Below are 16,146 nucleotides of genomic sequence, written 5' to 3' on the forward strand. Positions count from 1 at the left end.
TCAGCCTTGTATGAAATCACCCTCCATTAGTCTTAGTATAAAGACTAATGTACCCGTAGGGAAGATGCTCAAAGATATCAAATATCTTCAGCCTCTGATCACAGGCCAAGAGGTGAGGCAGAAACAGATGGACAGGAATGGCCTCTTTGGCCCATGGTCAGATTTCACATGATACATTTGAGGCCATGGAGACATTAACTAGTTGGTGCAGATGGCCCTGTGAACTAGGAGGCAGGCCAGTTACAAGAGGCTTTGAAGAGACTTTTAGCTCATCTCAGCTTCCCTTTAAGTCAAATACCTCTGCTATAGCTGTTACAATTAGTTTCAGCTTTTGTCTTCCCCAAAGATGTAATATGCACGACACTAAGTTAGATGCTTATATATTTATTTATTTAGAACTCCACAATATATACTGCTTGATGAAAAAATACATATAGAACAGCACTTCTATTTGATCACTTTTGTCTCTACCTATATATCTAGGCACACAGGTACAGGGAAATATACAGAAGGACGTTCACCAAAGGGCTCACAATGATTGTATCAGGGTGAGAATTTCGGGGTTTTTTTCAGATTTCATTTGGAAGGTACAGAAAGGTCCCACTTCACGAACAGATTAAAGTCACCAGAGAAAGACACACAGAGAAACAACCACTAAGCTGTCAGAAGATGCTTAAGCAATGAATGATGTGGGGGTCATCCTTCTCCATTATGTGGTGTACAAATCTGCTTTTTCTTCCCCCAAAGAAAACTGATTCTTTAAATTAATTCCTTCTGAGGCCCACCCCAACCGTTTCCTCCAGAATCAGCTTCTGAGAATTAAACATTGATCTGCGGCTGAATCTCACCCCTTAGTATGGTGCAGAGGGCTTTGATGTCTACATTTGAGTCAGCTCCTGCAGAGTGACTATCAGATTCTCAAAAACAGGGCCCTTGCTGCTGGTGTTGTCACAGGTTTCTTTTGCATGGCCCTCTTCACCACAGTGGGGACAGCGGATTGGGTACTTTCGCTTTCTGGGTCTATAGAAATCCTCGGGCCCATTATCCCCTTGCCCAGAAGAACCACTGCTAGTGGAAGGAGCCTCATCATCAAAATTGTTGGAGGGTTCAATAGCTAGCATTTGATCCTGAGCAGTGGCTCTGACTCTGAGGGTTGGGACACCTGGGGATGGCAGTGGAGGGTCCTCAGGTTCCACCAGGATCACATCTTCATCTGAGTCATCTGGGGAATCATCGATCTCTATTACATTGCCGTCAGCACTGCCTATCACTATAGGAAGGGAGCCCTGAAATACTACAGGGCTGGGTGCCCTCTCCATTATTGTCTCTGCTCGTCTGGCCCTCTTGTGCTTAAGAAAAGTGTCATCCCAGTCTTCTTCCTCCCTTACCATCCTGATTAACTCCAGGAAGTCAGGAAGGACTTCCTGCTCGTCGTGCGCATGCATTTGCAGGAGACCCTTAAGCTTGATGCGCAGGTCCCTACTGAGCTCTGCCCCTACAAGGAGCTGGTGCAGGCGAATTCTGTTTGCATCTCTCTCAGCAAGGACCCCTGCCTGGATAGCATTTTGCAGCTGCACCTCTAAACGGATCATATACAGGGATGGTTTCTCTCCATGTGCCTGCAAGGTGTTTAAAAATTTACCATGTACTGTTACACTGCTCTCAGACTCCCCAAACACCAACTTCATTGCCCGCAGGAATTCTGCCACACTTAGATTGGGATTGGCAGCCTGGAGCAAACGCATGACTTCCCTGGCAGGGCCCCTAAGGGTTCTCATCAGGCGTTTCAGCTTTTCCTCCTCAGACATATGCCAGTCTGGCAGGACCTCGTGAACTTGGCATAGCCAGTTCTCAAAGGTTTCTTCCCCCTGGATCAGCTCTGCCCTCCCAGAGAACAACTTCATGTTTCTCTCTGCTATATTGGCCATCAAAGGACCAAGACTCCTCCCCAGGGCCCTCAGCATGGAATGGGCCAAAGGCAGAAAAGCTGCATTCTGCCTTCGGCTGTTACCCATCCGAGCAAGGATGCTAGCCATGGCTGACAACAATTGGGTATCTGAATACAAGATGCTTTGGCTTTCGGGGAAGGAAACGGGTCCACTCGGCAGAAACCTCCAAAGAACCTTCGTTCCTGGGCAGTATCTTCCTTGCGTTTTGGGTAGGAACTATAAAAGAAAAAAGAAAGGTCAAAACCACAGTGGACTTGGAAAGAAGCTTCTAGTCACATTTTCTACAGGCTTGTCTATTTGCCCAGTGTCCCTACTCCGCAGGAAACGGGCACCTTACAATCTTGAGGAGCAATACGATTTCTCTGTGCCAGTGACGCATTTGTCGGGGTCACATTTACTCCCTCCCCACTGTACCCCGCCTCATTTCCGGCCTGTTCTCCAGGAGAGGCAGCTTGTTGCTTGGAATTCTAGTTGCAAAGCCTTTGGAGTCCATACTAGGCTCTCAAAATAGAGGGCAATAGAATAGACCTCATAGAAATGTTAATGCGTAAAGGCCTGAAAGATAATAGGTCACAACGTCCCCCTCCTTTGTTTCTTTTCTCCTTTTTTTTTTTTCTGTTTCTTACCAGAGCTCAGAAACTGGCCTTCGTCTTTATTAAATCCAGCCTCTGCAACAGGGGCTTGCCGTGAGAGTTCAGGTCCTGGGTAGTAGGGTTGATCTCTGTCCACAGGCTTCTCAGATCCGGGTGCTCCGAATCGCTAATTTAAACTGCGCCATAGCAAAGGGAAGGGAAGAGAAGGGTCTGAGCTGTCAGAAGCAGTCTCATCGTTCCTTCACCAGCCCCCTTGTGACCAGGAGGAAAAACCCTACCTTCAGAATAAAAGCCAAAGGGCCCACCCCTCCCCCAATACTCTCACCCGGGAAACCAGCGGCCTACCAGCTCCACAAGCAGTCACACACAATTCAAGTTTGGAATCGGCTTCGATGGGCTGTCACGAAGAAAAAAAAGAGAAGTCGGCCGCCCTCCCACCTCCGTTACTACCCACGAAGAAATGGGAGAAAAGGGACTTCAGGACAGACTGACAGTGAATTTTCCCTCTGCCCTTTGCTAATTTCCTGGGGTGGGGGAGGGGATGTTCCCTCTCCAATCCAGTGAAGTCATACTCTTAAGAAACATCCAGGTGAAGCTCACCCCCTCCCACCATGAAGCCCAACCACTGGGGTATTCACATCTTTGCCTCAAAGTTGCCAATTCTGAAGCCCCAAATGGTAAGGTTTCATCCTTCCATCTCCGCGTTATGCGGTTGCACCTCCCTTTCTTTACCTGGACTTCGTAGTGGACAGAGGATGGATGGTCAGGAGCCGCGAATAGCTGTCTTGTCTCCTAGGCTCTGCAGGGAAAGAATGGCGCCTCAGCTGTCTGGGCTATCCAATAGAGCTGGGCTGCCCAGCCAGAGGTAACGCAGTCACTGCGGCGGTTTCCAAGGCAGCTGCAGCTGCCCCCGCCCTCCAGTTCTGCCTGCAGAACAGTGGCGACTGCTTTTAGCCCCTGCCCATTGAGACAAAAGAGCGTGACGAGAGGAGTGGCGTGGCCAATCAGCGGTGCGCGGGGGCGGCCTCCCTGCAAAGCCTGGGCCAGGATGCTAATGCCTGCCAGAGGGGGGGGAACCTGCTAGAGGGGGCTGCGGCAGACTGGTGCGGGAGCGGGCGCGGCGTCAAGTGCAGCTCGGACTCACGGACCTGGCCCATTTACATTTCACTCGTGAGTTTGCAGCTTCCCCTCTCTTCCCTTCTTCTTATCGCCTTCTACCTTGGCTCTCCTTGGCTGCCGCTTTGCGACCGGATGCCTTAAACACGAGGTGGGACCGAAAGCAAGTGAACAATGAGAGTTCTTCACCTTTGTATAGCGGGGAAGGGGGGAGCATTTGCTGAGCGCTTTCTGTGTGCCAGCGCGCTTGCACGGACATCCCACTTATTCTTCTCTCCAGTCTTGTGATAAAACGCAGCAGCGTGCCCATTTAACAGAGAGGGGGATGTAAGCACCTAGGCAGTATGGGTAGGAAGCACAGAATTCACAGCTCACACTCCAGCCCTGGCATTTAACCTCAAAGGGTACTCCTTTTAAATACCCCTCTTTAGTGGCAGATTAAGAGTTAGTGGAGAAAAAGCAAAACGAGGATGAGAGGAACAGTTTAGGGCTATATAAAATAAACGAACTGCTGTTCGCAATGTACCGATGAGAAAATTGAGCCACCATGAGCTTGGGCATCTTGGTCCTGTATCATACAGCACATAAGCTAATAGCATCGGATTTTGTACCCCGGGCTGTTGTTCTGTCGATGCCAGCGTTTTCCTCTGTGTTGATGCCAACACTTTGCTCTGCCTAGCTGCCCAGAGAAAGCATATTCACTTACATACACATTCACAAACTATCTCAGCAGCTTTGCTAAGGTGACGGCTGTGCTGAGGAGGGGAGTGAGGAGAGAGACGAAAAACAAGAGAAGGAAGGCGATCCTCGTGGTCTGCGTTATACCAAGGGGGAAGCCGAGGCTTTTTACTGCTCACATTTTTTACACGAACATAAACCACCTGTTTATAAAAATATCAGCATTTCCCTATGGCCCTGAAGGAAACCAGACTCAGAGACACAGAGATGACTTGTCTAAAATGACAGGGTGAAGCCAGAGCTTTCAATCCAGAATTCCTGCGACAAACTAAAGTATGGCTGCCCAGCTGCCTATCACAGAATGGTATCTGAGGGCTTGTTAGGAATGCACCTTCCCAGGCTCCAGCTCTGGGGCTCTGGCTTTACTGGGTCTGGGGATGGAAACTGGCATTTGTATTTTGCCTGTTGCTGTAAGTGATTCTGGATTGTGAAGATCTGTGAACCACTGTTTGAAACACCACACCATGTTGAAGGCTGTCAGCAAATGGGTCTGCCACTTAAATGTTCGTCCACAGCCTGTTTGTCACAAAATCCCAGAGCAGAAGTTTCTACCTCAAGTCCTTCTTGAAATTGCATGCAAAAGATTAGAATGGTATCTTTCTGATACCATTGCTCTGTGAATTTTTCAGATGGGCCCATGACCTCAAAACAGTTAAGAACCGCTACCCTATACTCTTCAAAACATCCTCTTCTTTCAACACCTGCTTGAAGGAAGAAGTGTTAGAAACAAAACACCATTTGACCTAGCCCACACCACAGCTCTCGACAGCTGATGTAGTGCTTTCATTTCCTGGCTCAAGGATAGGTTGCTAGGCTGCCCTTCTGCAAGCTCTTCAGGGGACTTCTTCTTTGCTGGCTTTGGCATCACTAGCCCCAGAGAAGGAGCAACTCCATGGAAACGGCATGCAGGGCTGTCCAGAGCGAATGGGCCGTGAAGCCAGAGGCTAGAAAACCTGCTTCATTTCCCCTGCCTTCGGTTCTTAGACAGCAGGTACCACTTCCCTGTGTAGATGGTGGGTGGTTAGGAGGCCCCCAGGCAGGGCTTGCTCTGGACTTCTGATGCTTGAAAGCACAGGAACGATTTGAAATCCTGCAGTTGCTGTTGGCTTCTTCAACCTGCTAAGGTATTCACCTATTCCGGTCTGCCTTCTTATTTACAACTGCAATGACTGGACTTGTATAAGCAATCGAAATGTGGAAGGAAGCACCCTCAGTGTAGTACAACCTCCACTGTCGTCCTGCTCTTGGGGATGGAACAGTAGGTCGAGGTGGTGGAAGGTAAGAGTGGCGGAGGCACGTAAGAGGCAGGTGGCCCACCTTGTAGAGTTAGGGGTGGGTCTGGGGGTACCTGGTGGCTTTTCACATACTCTTGCTTCTGTTCCCTAGTACCACTATGTTAGACCACAAGCCCACAGCGGACACTTGGTCTGTGCTTCCATGGGCTTCGTCACCCAAGCAGATATTATGTTGGACCTGCTGGATAGGATCAAGGAACTGAGGGTAGACCTGACAGTTTCAATTAAAAAGAAATGAAAAGAATGGATTTGTTTAGAGGTTGAAGCAAGAACATTTTAGAGCGAAGTTACCAGCAAGGTCCATTGGGATTCAGAAGACCTCTTATCTCTGGCCACATGTGTGAGAGTGCCCACCAAAGGATGGCTCTAATGAGGTCACATTTTCCAATTTTGACAAATGAACCTTAAAAGCTTGCAGGTTTAGGAGGTGACGCTTTCAGATGAAATGACAGTGGCGCCTTTTGGCAGCAGGCCTCCTCTGTGCCAGGAACTTTCCATCTGTTATCTCATTTAAACTTCTCGGCAGCCCTGCATTGCAGACCTTTTATTTCAGAGAAGAAAACTGCGAGTTTCAAGGAGGTGAAGTAGCTTCTGTAAGGCCACGTACTTCTTGGGTTAGAACCACTGGGATGCTAGCCCAGGGCTACCAAACTCTGGAACCCATGAATACATTCTTTTTTCGTTTTGAGGAGAAAAACATAAATGCTTCTTGTAGGGCTGGTTATGCAGCTCAGTGGGAAAGTATTTTCTTAGTATCTAAAACAAACTGATTTTGTTGGGGTGCCAGTGGCACATGCCTTTAATCTCACCAGGGAGGCAGAGGCAGGTGGATCTCTGTGAATTTGAGGCTAGCCTGGTCTATAGAATGAGTTCCAAGACTGGTTCCATAGCTACTGGGAAACCCTGTCTTGAAAGACCAAAACCCATAAACAAAACAAAACAAAAACAACAAAAAGAAAGGAAAAACAACAACAAAAAGCCCTGATTTTGATTCCTAATACTTAAAAAAAAGAGGATAAAAGCAGCCACTCTAAATCAAGATCCCAATGCAACCATTGCAACAAGGTAGCAATTTTGTCATAATTTGACCTTAGCTGCTACCACATTCCCCCAACATAATAAAGAAATATAAAACAATAATGATAGTAAGGTTCAGAGTGTTGAAGAGAATTAGTCAAGTCGTAAAGCTAAGGAGTGGCGGCACAAGATTGGGGTGTTGTCTGACTCTAGTGTTTTGTTCTCTACGACATCCATCATTGGGGAAAAGAATTGTGGTCATCATTATGACTCCGTTTGGTTAGTTTCTGCTATGTCTGGTTTTTCTCTGTTGATTTGCTTTGTTTTTTTCACTACTACCACCACCATGGACTGTTCTGTCTCTACAAAGTGTATAGTCCTGAAGATCAGTCAGAACCAGATGAAGTGGCATGCAGACATATATCCAGCATTCTTATGGGAGCCAGGGAAGGTCTTTCTTCTATGAATGCAAAGCCTAAAATGGACACAATGTTCTAGGACAACCTGCCCCATCAACATTAATTCCTCTCCTTTAGGTCTCGTCCTCAGCCTAAAACTCCTGCTTCCACTCCTCCACCCTAACAAGAGGTGACTTACTTAAGGACTGTGTCCCATTTTTCCTGAGAAAAATCGTTATTAATACATATTAATTGCAAATTTCAGTGCTCTGGGAAGTCTTGAAAAACCCTGTGGGGAGAGTGACTCCTGGCTTCTGCAGATCTCTAGCATTTGAGTGTGGTTCATTGTAATGTTGCATTCAGTATGATCGATACAGGCATATGGAGCCATCCTTCTTACAGCCCCAGACCTGCCCAATCCTAACAACTGCCGTTCTACTTACAGGTCTACAGCTTTTAAGTTTCCACATATAAAAAGAGCTTTGACTTCCTGTTCCTGACGAATTTCACTTAACAGTGGCATCCAGTTCCTCCCAATCTGCTGTAAATGATAGGTTTCATACTTTTGGCTGAATAATGCTCCACTGTTCTAATCTACAGACCTCATTTTCATGATCTCCTCACTTGCTAATGAGCACTTTGATCGATTCTGTAATGATCATTGTGCATAGTGTGGCAACAAATGGACAATTCAGGTGTCTCTTTTGTAGGCCTGTCTTATGTTTTCCAGGTATATATCAGGAGTGGAATAGCTGAACCATTGGCTTTATCTATTTTGACTTTTTTGATGAGCCTTCATACTGATATCCATAGTTTCTATGCTAACTCATATTCGCATAAACAGTGTATAATGGCTGTCTTTTCTCCATAATCTTGCCAACACCTGAGCTTTCCCTGTCCTGGGCAAAATAAATTGTTCTTGTCTTTCTCCTTTGACTGTGATTATGTTTATTTTGTTTTCCAATGTGGTTTAGTCTACTGATGAATGTCTACCCCACAGAACTCCCATGCCTTTGAAGACAGGCACTAAATCCTATTTATCTTTAGCTCCATAGTGATTTAACAATGACTTTGAAAGATGATCAATATGTGTTTTTAGCTGAACAAAGAACTGGCTGAGAATTCCCCCAAATGAACAGACGGATGTAGGACTGATGATACCCATTTTCACTAGACTAGCCTGGAAAGTCTGGGTTCCCATATGCTCATTTGATTAGGTTTGCAGACATAGGAGCCAGATCATAGGGCTTAGATGATAACTGCTCAAGGCAGGCTCCAAACCCATTCTCCATCCCATACTTTGAAATTATTGTTAGGGTGCCAGGTTCTCCTGGAGGATTATGTCAAGCCTTTGAATTCATTGAAGATCTTCCCTGGCTCCCATAGGACCAGTGGATATGTTCCAGCATGCCATTTCCTCTGACTCTAGCTGGTCTTCAGAAACATGTGCTCTGTGAAGACAGATAACGAGGCTGAGAACAATCTTTTCTGATATTTTAGACATTGAAGCCATAAAGACATAGATTTTTAGCAACTTTGTCTTATTTTATAGCCCTAATCTTTACGACAGCCTTCTGTGTTAGCCCTTATTATCGCCACTTTGTAGCAGAAAAATGGGAGACAGTGCAATTCCTGCCTTTCTCCCGATTGTGCAGTAAGACAGCGGTGGGGACAGAACTCAGCGCTGCAGCTAAGACAGCGGTGGGGACAGAACTCAGCGCTGCAGCTAAGACAGCGGTGGGGACAGAACTCAGCGCTGCAGCTGTCTGTCCCCCAAGTTTTCTTCAAAGAAAAATCCACAAGAAAAAATGGAATTTTCTTCCCTGTGTAAAATACAGGTAAATCGATTTACAAAATGATGTATGAGATACTTAAGGTAAGGAGCTTCTAAATTACTGTTCACTTTTAATCCCGCAAAAGTGTTTGCAGAAATGGTAAAAGGAATAGGGGGTACAAAGGTGCGACCTCATTATCAGCTAGAGGTTAAAAATATCGCCAATACCCAAGTCCTTGTGATAGAATACAGCTTTGGGGATGACTACAGAACAATGTTCCCTGCCTGATAATTTTATAACAAAAGTAAAAGAGACTCCAAGAGGTCATTAAATTTCTGAAGTTATATAAAATGTTAATAACAGAACCAAGGCTTACAATATGGTTGTGGCAAACCATTTCCTTTCTACTAAGCTGGACTACCTTATGGAGTTTATGGACAGATCTTTATAAAAAGGTGGGCAGGAACTGAAATGTTATTGAACTGAGACTTAGAAAATATGAAAACCCTTTATCTCATCACTTATCATTGTTAAGGCCAAGGTAGGATTTGGAAGAAAGAGCTGTGGAATGTTCCAGACTCCTGTAGCTTTGGAGGTCTGAGCGACCAAGGCAGGAAGAGGTAGGGGAGGACCTCCTTTAGCTCCTGAGATATGGAAGTGAATGCAGGAATCCCAGAGCTATTCCAGAAGGATGTAATAAGTGGTCCCCTTGAACCTTTGCCCCTGGTGAGTACTCAGCCTCAGGATCCCAGGAACACAAGCACTTCTACTCTTCTTCATGAAGTGCTGGGAGCAGGGGAGGAGGTAATGGGCAGAGCATAGAAGGCTGACCCTCCTCCCATCACCAAGAAATGAGTGTGACTTCAAAAAAGGGAATGGTGCAAAATGATATGGGGGGATATGGGGAGGGATGGAACAGAACAGGACCAGAAGCCAGGCCCAAGCAGAGTCACGTAGGGTGATTCTAGCAGAAGCGCTGTAAGGCAAGTTGTGAGTGCAGCATCCCAGAGAAGCCTGCATAGGTTGCATGCAGCTCCTGGCCTCTACTCCTCACTCAGGGTCTCAGTCTGAGCTCCCATTGTTCCTATCAAGCGGGTCATAGAGTCTGTTAACGTAACCAGAGAGTCTTGACCACAGACCACAGTGTCCCAGGTTCTGTGTGAAACTTGCTATCTACAGTTGTTGCCAGACTTCCTGTTTCTCTCTGCCTTCCACCCTGGTCAGGATGTGATCGCTCCATCCTTGTTTCTACCTGGCCAGCTGTATGTTTCTTCTCCCTGACATGCCTGCTGCCACTGCTCCAGCTCTCTCTTTTCAGGAGTGTACTCCTTCCCTATCCCCCCCCCGTCCTTCCCTCCTTTCCTGCTTTCCTTCCACACTCTTTCTTTCTGTCCTTCATGACAGGGTTTCACTTGTTGCTGAGGCAGCTTTTGAAACTCAGATCCAAGTGATCCTCCTACCTCCTCCTCCCATGTAGTTCAGACTACAGGAATGTGCTGCTGCATCTAGTTCTTGTTTCGTTCTTGATTGTAAAGTTCCTTCTGTGTCTTGGCACCCAAATTGCCTCTAATACTACTTCTCCATGCTTTAAAATTTCTTAAGTCAGGTCTTATGTGTCCTTGGTTGACCTTGAACTTGATAAGTAGTTGAGGATGATGGCCTTGAACTCCTCATCCTCCTGTCTTTTCTTCCTAAGTGATGGGTTACATGTATGCACCATTACACACAGTTTATGTCGTGATGGCGATCAAACACAGGCCTTCATGAGGAGTAGTAAAGTACCTGCCAACAGAGCTACACCCTCTTTGGGTGCTGTTTTGATCATCACATATGTGGATCATGACTGGCACCAGAAGCCAGGCACACTGATAAATGTCCTTCAGTAGCCAAAACAGACACTAATATAAAAATCCCCTTCTCCCAAATGTCAGTGGAGCACAAAATGAGAAGCTGTGCTGTATTGTGTAGCTATACATATAAAAGAAAAAGTCTGAAAATTGCCACATCACATGGAACTTCCAGGAGCAGCTGCTCGTTCCTTCCTTCAATTAGGGAGGAGTAGGGTGTTGTCATAAGACAGCTATAGTTTGGGCAGGAATCTACAGAGGTAGGTGGCAGAAGGTTCTTACTCCCAAATTTACAGCTGACTTTCAAAGAAAGCTCTGTACTGCAACTTTTTACCACCTTAAAAATGTTTTGATGGAAAGAGGGCTGAATCAGTAAAGGGATTGTTCTGAGAAGTGAGGATCCAAGCTTGGATCCATCCCTAGCACCGGCATAAACATGCCAGAAATGGTGGCACATGCGCATAATCCTAACACTGAGAGGGCAATAACAGAATGGTCTCTGGTGAGCTATTCTTGCCAAATTGGTGCACTCCAGGATCCATGACATACCCATTTCAAAAAAAAAAAAAAAATTGGAGACCTGTAGAAGACAACCAGCATCAATTTCTGCCTCTACACATATAAAAATGAACACTAACATACCACACATAGACACACAAAATTGTGGGGTGGAGCCCGTGAATCCAGTTGTACACTCACCTGGCATCCATACACTTCCCTGGTTTCAACCTGTAGCATAGCAAAAAGTAGTTTTGTAAAGAGAGAAACAACTTATCTAGTAGGTAATAAAATGCAAAGTTTGGGATGAATCAACAGCTCAGCAGAAGACCAAGGTTCAGTTCCTCTCCCCACATCAGGTGACTCAAACTCCAGAAGATCCAGGGTCCTCCTCTGACCTCTGGGTGCGTGTGCACATGCACGCACACACACACGAATGCACATTTTTTTAATTTAATTTTTAAAAATTTTACATACTAGCCCCAGTTCCCCTTCCCTGCCCTTCTGCTCACCCCACCACTCTTCAGAGGAGGGGAGGCCTCCCATGGGGAGTCAACAAGCCTGGCATACCAAGTCGAGGCTGTACCAAGTCCCTCCCTCCGTATCAAGGCTGAGCAAGGTATCTGCCCATAGGGAACAGGCTCCAAAGAGCCAGTTTACAAATGTACATTTTTTTGAAAGTAATTTTATTAAATTATAAAAGTTTCCATTTCTGCCCCTCTTCCCAACACCCTCCCACTCCCCCCATTCCCTCTCCTCCTCCCTCTTCATCCCTTAGGGCAGTCAGGGTTTACTGCCCTGTGGGAAGTTCAAGTTCCTCCCCCCTCCCTCCAGGTCCAGGAAGGTGAGTATCCAAACAGACTGGATCCCCAAAATCCAGTATATGCAGAGGAAACAAGTCCCAGTGTCATAGTCAATGGCTTTTCAGAAAGACTTCGGGCCAGCCACATTCAGAGAATCCGTCCAAATTCCGAGAATCTGGTTAGATCACGTCCTCGTTCAGTCCCAGTCCAACTGGCCTTGGTGAACTCTCATTAGATCAGTCCCCTTGTATCAGTGGGTGATAGCATCCCTGGCAGTCCTGATTTCCTTTTTCATGTTCTTCCTCCTTCTGCTCCTCATTTGGACCTTGGGGGGCTCAGTCCGGTGCTCCAATGTGGGTCTCCATCTGTATCGCCATCCATTGTTGGATGAAGGTTCCCTCTGATCTTGCCTTCCTTGCTCACATTCTCTTTCCTTCTGCTCCTCATTTAGACCTTGGGGGGCTCAGTCTAGTGCTCCAATTTGGGTCTCCGTCTGTGTCGCCGTCCTTCGCCAGATGAAGGATCTGGATGGGAGCTGGGATGGCAGGCGGGAGGGGGTAGCCAGCACTGTAGGGCGACCTGGGCGTCTATGGGGTCGGGGAACGCCCAAGCTCCTCCTCACCGGGACCCTGCCACAGCCCGAAGCAAATTCACCCCTCTGATGGCCCTCTGCTAGAAGTCAGGGCCCCTGCTGGTCAGGAATGTGGCTGAGCTGGCACCTCACAAATGTACATTTTTAAAACATGAAGTTTTGTGCTAAGAATTTAATACAATAGGTTTTTAAGCCTTTTCCCCCATTTCTATGATTTTTAGTCATAATTTTTTTGAATGTTTGAATTTTACGATGTCACCAAAGTACCACAGAGGTAACTATGAAGGGAAATAAATTAAAATTTTGATTTAAAGTTGATAAATTATTAACTACCTAAGGGCATGTCTGTTCTTAGAAACTGTCAAAAGTGTTTCCTGACATGTAACTTTGTCTTGGTTCTATGTCAGGCAAAACCAGGAAAACGCTTGCTGAGTCGTTGAAATGGTTAGTCTAACATCTTGTCTTCTTTTGCTAGTTCCTTCCGTCAGCATCCAGTTGTCCTCAGCATGGAGGAGCAGAACAACTCTGTTGGGAAGGAGCTTCAACACAGGACAAGAGCAGAAGTTCCAGGAAAGAAAAGCTGGCACTCACAGGCCTACACCCTGGGGGCCATTTCCAACTTCCTGTCTACTTTTCTGACCTTTCCTATCTATAAGGTTGTGTTTCGGCAGCAGATCCATGCTATGGCAGTGTCAGAGGCGGTGAGACAGCTTTGGCATGAAGGCCCTCAGTACTTCTACCGGGGTATCTACCCGCCTCTTCTCTCCAAGACCCTGCAAGGGACTTTGTTGTTTGGCACTTATGATAGTCTGCTGGGCTTTCTCTCCCCTGATGGGCCACACTCCCTTGGACAGCGCTGGATGGCAGGGCTCATGTCCGGTGTGGTAGAAGCTGTGGCACTCAGCCCCTTTGAAAGAGTACAAAACGTGCTTCAGGATGCTCGCAAGCAAACTTGTTTCCCTAGCACTTTCAGCATCCTCAAGGAATTCAATTCTTATGGGCTTTGGGGGCGGCTGTCACTGGGCTATTATCGTGGTTTCTGGCCAGTTCTTGTCAGAAACAGCCTGGGAAGTGCTCTCTATTTCTCCTTCAAGGATCCTATCCAGGATGGCTTGGCAAGCCAAGGCCTGCCCCATTGGGTTCCTGCTTTGGTGTCTGGTAGTGTCAATGGGACGATCACCTGCTTGGTTCTGTATCCTCTGATTGTGCTGGTTGCCAATATGCAGTCTCATATTGGCTGGCAGAGAATGCCAAGCCTGTGGGCCTCTGCTCAAGATGTGTGGGACACTAGAGGTCGAAAAATACTCCTGATTTATAGAGGGGGTTCTCTAATCATTCTCAGGTCCAGTGTGACATGGGGCCTCACTACTGCTATCCATGACTTCTTGCAGAGAAAGGCTCACACCAAGAAAGAGATGAAAGACTGATGAAATGCCGTGTGACCATGGCATCTTTGTTCAAAGTCTTCACACACTGGTTGTGTATAGTATATTTCTTTGGCTTGGTTACCTAACACGACAACCATCATTTAGTGTCTGTAAACTGTCACTGCATGGGAGACGCTCCTAACTTTTCACCTGTTAGTCACAGACAAAGCCTATCAGGATTCCGTAGTCACAGAAAGAACGTCTCCCTCATCTATACACAGTTTCAGTAGCCTCTGAACCTGGAGCCTTTGAATTAGCTGTAGCCCAGATTAAATACAATTCCTTTAAGGAATCATTTTTGTAAGAGGAAACTTTAAAAGAAGACTCTACTCGGGTACTGTGAGCCTGAGATCCTTCTATGTGTCCTCCTGACCAAGCCGAGTAGAACTCCATTTTCAACGAACTGTATTAGACTTTAAGGAAAACTTTAGAGATGCCTATATTTTCCTGACATTGCTCACTGCCTCTACCACAGCCACACTCACTTCAAGCTATGGGTCCTACTTTCAGGGCACCTACTCTGTTTTCAAGTCCTAGATTAGGCTCACTTCAACCCATCGGGTACCACAAGAACTGATGATGATACTGGAAATGGGAGTGAGAAGAGATCTGGTGCCTGGATAAAAAGAATAAAGGCTTTGAAGCAAAAGATTTAATTAATTTAATTACATGCCAAATAGAGGAGAAATATTGCTATAGGTGATTTGTTGTTACCTGTTAGGACTATTTTTTATATATGTAGTAAAGTGATTACATTGCCTACAAACCATTTGTGTTTCCATAAGGAACCTGGAACTAACATGACCTTATTTCTTCACAATTAATTGCTAATTTTGTTGATGCAGACAACTATAGAGTAGCTACAGCATAATGCCCTTAGCCTGTCATTCGGAGCCATTGCCAGTTTGGCCCCCGTATAACTCTCTGCATATTACCACACCATGTGCATGGACTGCATAGGCCAGTCAAATGCAGTGCTTTTCTCTCCGCAAACATTCCACGATCTTACTCGAGACCATTCTCTGGCGCACACTGTCTCTCCACTTGCACTGCCCTCCACCGCACTAAAAGGCCCCTGATTTCCAAAAGTCCAGCTCCAGTGCTACTGTCTGTATGGAGCCCCTTCTCTATATTCCTCCACCTGAATGTGGCAGTAGCTTTGTGATACCTCCTTCCAACCGTTCCTCAACAAACACTGCTTCCATTATGTCACAGAACCCATGTGGCCCCATGTTCTTGCTGTTCTTCGATACCTCCTACTAGATTGTAAACTTCTTGAAAGCAGGGATTCTTGTATGCAGTTTTAAAATCCTCCATTGTGCCTAGGTGCTCAATAAAGTTGGTGAATTATTGAACTGATTCTCAAGCTGTGGTACGGCCAATAGCCTCAGGGTGCTATCCCTATTACTGAAGATAATGTTACCGACACATTGTCAACAAGACACATGCCTTTGCAATGTGTTTGTTTTCTTTTGATAGTGGATTTAGTTTTGTGCTAATGATGATGCCAATGATAACAATAACAATAATAATAAAATTATGATCAACTAGAATGTTTGGTGCCTTTGTGTTTTTACCAGCATGCTAGCTATTATAACAATTTTAGCACCAAAATTTCACAAACAGAATCACACTGGACAGCTGTCCTCCTCCTTTTGTCTCTAGAATTTTTAGTATTTCCAAGGTGACATGTGTTGCGGGTTTTGTTTTATACATGATGTCATGATAAATTCCCCCAGCTGCAGCCCCTCACTGAATCAAAGATGTCCTTTATAATGACACTTTTGTCTGGGGATGAAATTCATCAGACTGCAGGCATTAAAGACAAGATTGTTAGGCCATAAGAATCCTTTGCCAAGAAGGTCAACAGAAAATGACCTTTCTGAACTGCTGTAGATGAACTTCCACACAGTAGATGTGAGTGGATTGGGACACTGTTGCTAGAATTTAATTCCTGCAGATTCTGCAACCTTGTGTTCAACAATTATGGCCAAAAATATTTTTTGGAGGGGTTATGTATGTATTGGACACGTGTAACTCTGGCTTATTATTATTCGTTCAAACAACACAGTATAGCTATCATTTACAGAACACTTAA

General features: G+C 45.8%; 2 protein-coding genes across 5 annotated transcripts; one reads left to right on the top strand and one right to left on the bottom strand.

Moving 5' to 3' along the window:
* Positions 1–368: 368 nt before the first annotated feature.
* On the bottom strand, positions 369–3,486 carry Zcchc18 (zinc finger CCHC-type containing 18). Of its 3 annotated transcripts, none has more exons than XM_085685004.2 (4): positions 3,275–3,486; positions 2,888–2,939; positions 2,576–2,718; positions 369–2,165 (listed from the first exon to the last, which is right to left on the bottom strand). In XM_085685004.2, the coding sequence occupies exon 4, from the start codon at positions 2,034–2,036 to the stop codon at positions 879–881; it is 1,158 nt and encodes a 385-aa protein (XP_085541130.1). In that variant the 5' UTR covers positions 2,037–2,165; positions 2,576–2,718; positions 2,888–2,939; positions 3,275–3,486; the 3' UTR covers positions 369–878. The 3 variants fall into 3 exon arrangements, with proteins under 3 accessions (XP_085541130.1, XP_085541131.1, XP_085541132.1); XM_085685005.2 differs by having other exon boundaries at positions 2,868–2,939; XM_085685006.2 differs by lacking the exon at positions 2,888–2,939.
* A 76-nt stretch (positions 3,487–3,562) lies between these two features.
* On the top strand, positions 3,563–15,601 carry Slc25a53 (solute carrier family 25 member 53). Of its 2 annotated transcripts, none has more exons than XM_085685007.2 (2): positions 3,563–3,712; positions 13,097–15,601. In XM_085685007.2, exon 2 carries the CDS (start codon positions 13,128–13,130, stop codon positions 14,046–14,048), a length of 921 nt encoding a protein of 306 aa, XP_085541133.2. In that variant the 5' UTR covers positions 3,563–3,712; positions 13,097–13,127; the 3' UTR covers positions 14,049–15,601. The 2 variants fall into 2 exon arrangements, with proteins under 2 accessions (XP_085541133.2, XP_085541134.2); XM_085685008.2 differs by lacking the exon at positions 3,563–3,712 and adding an exon at positions 5,100–5,387.
* The last annotated feature ends 545 nt before the right edge of the window (positions 15,602–16,146 follow it).

This window comes from Myodes glareolus, chromosome X, assembly GCF_982192425.1.
Source record: "Myodes glareolus chromosome X, mMyoGla1.1, whole genome shotgun sequence".
In the NCBI taxonomy this organism is placed as follows: domain Eukaryota; kingdom Metazoa; phylum Chordata; class Mammalia; order Rodentia; family Cricetidae; genus Myodes; species Myodes glareolus.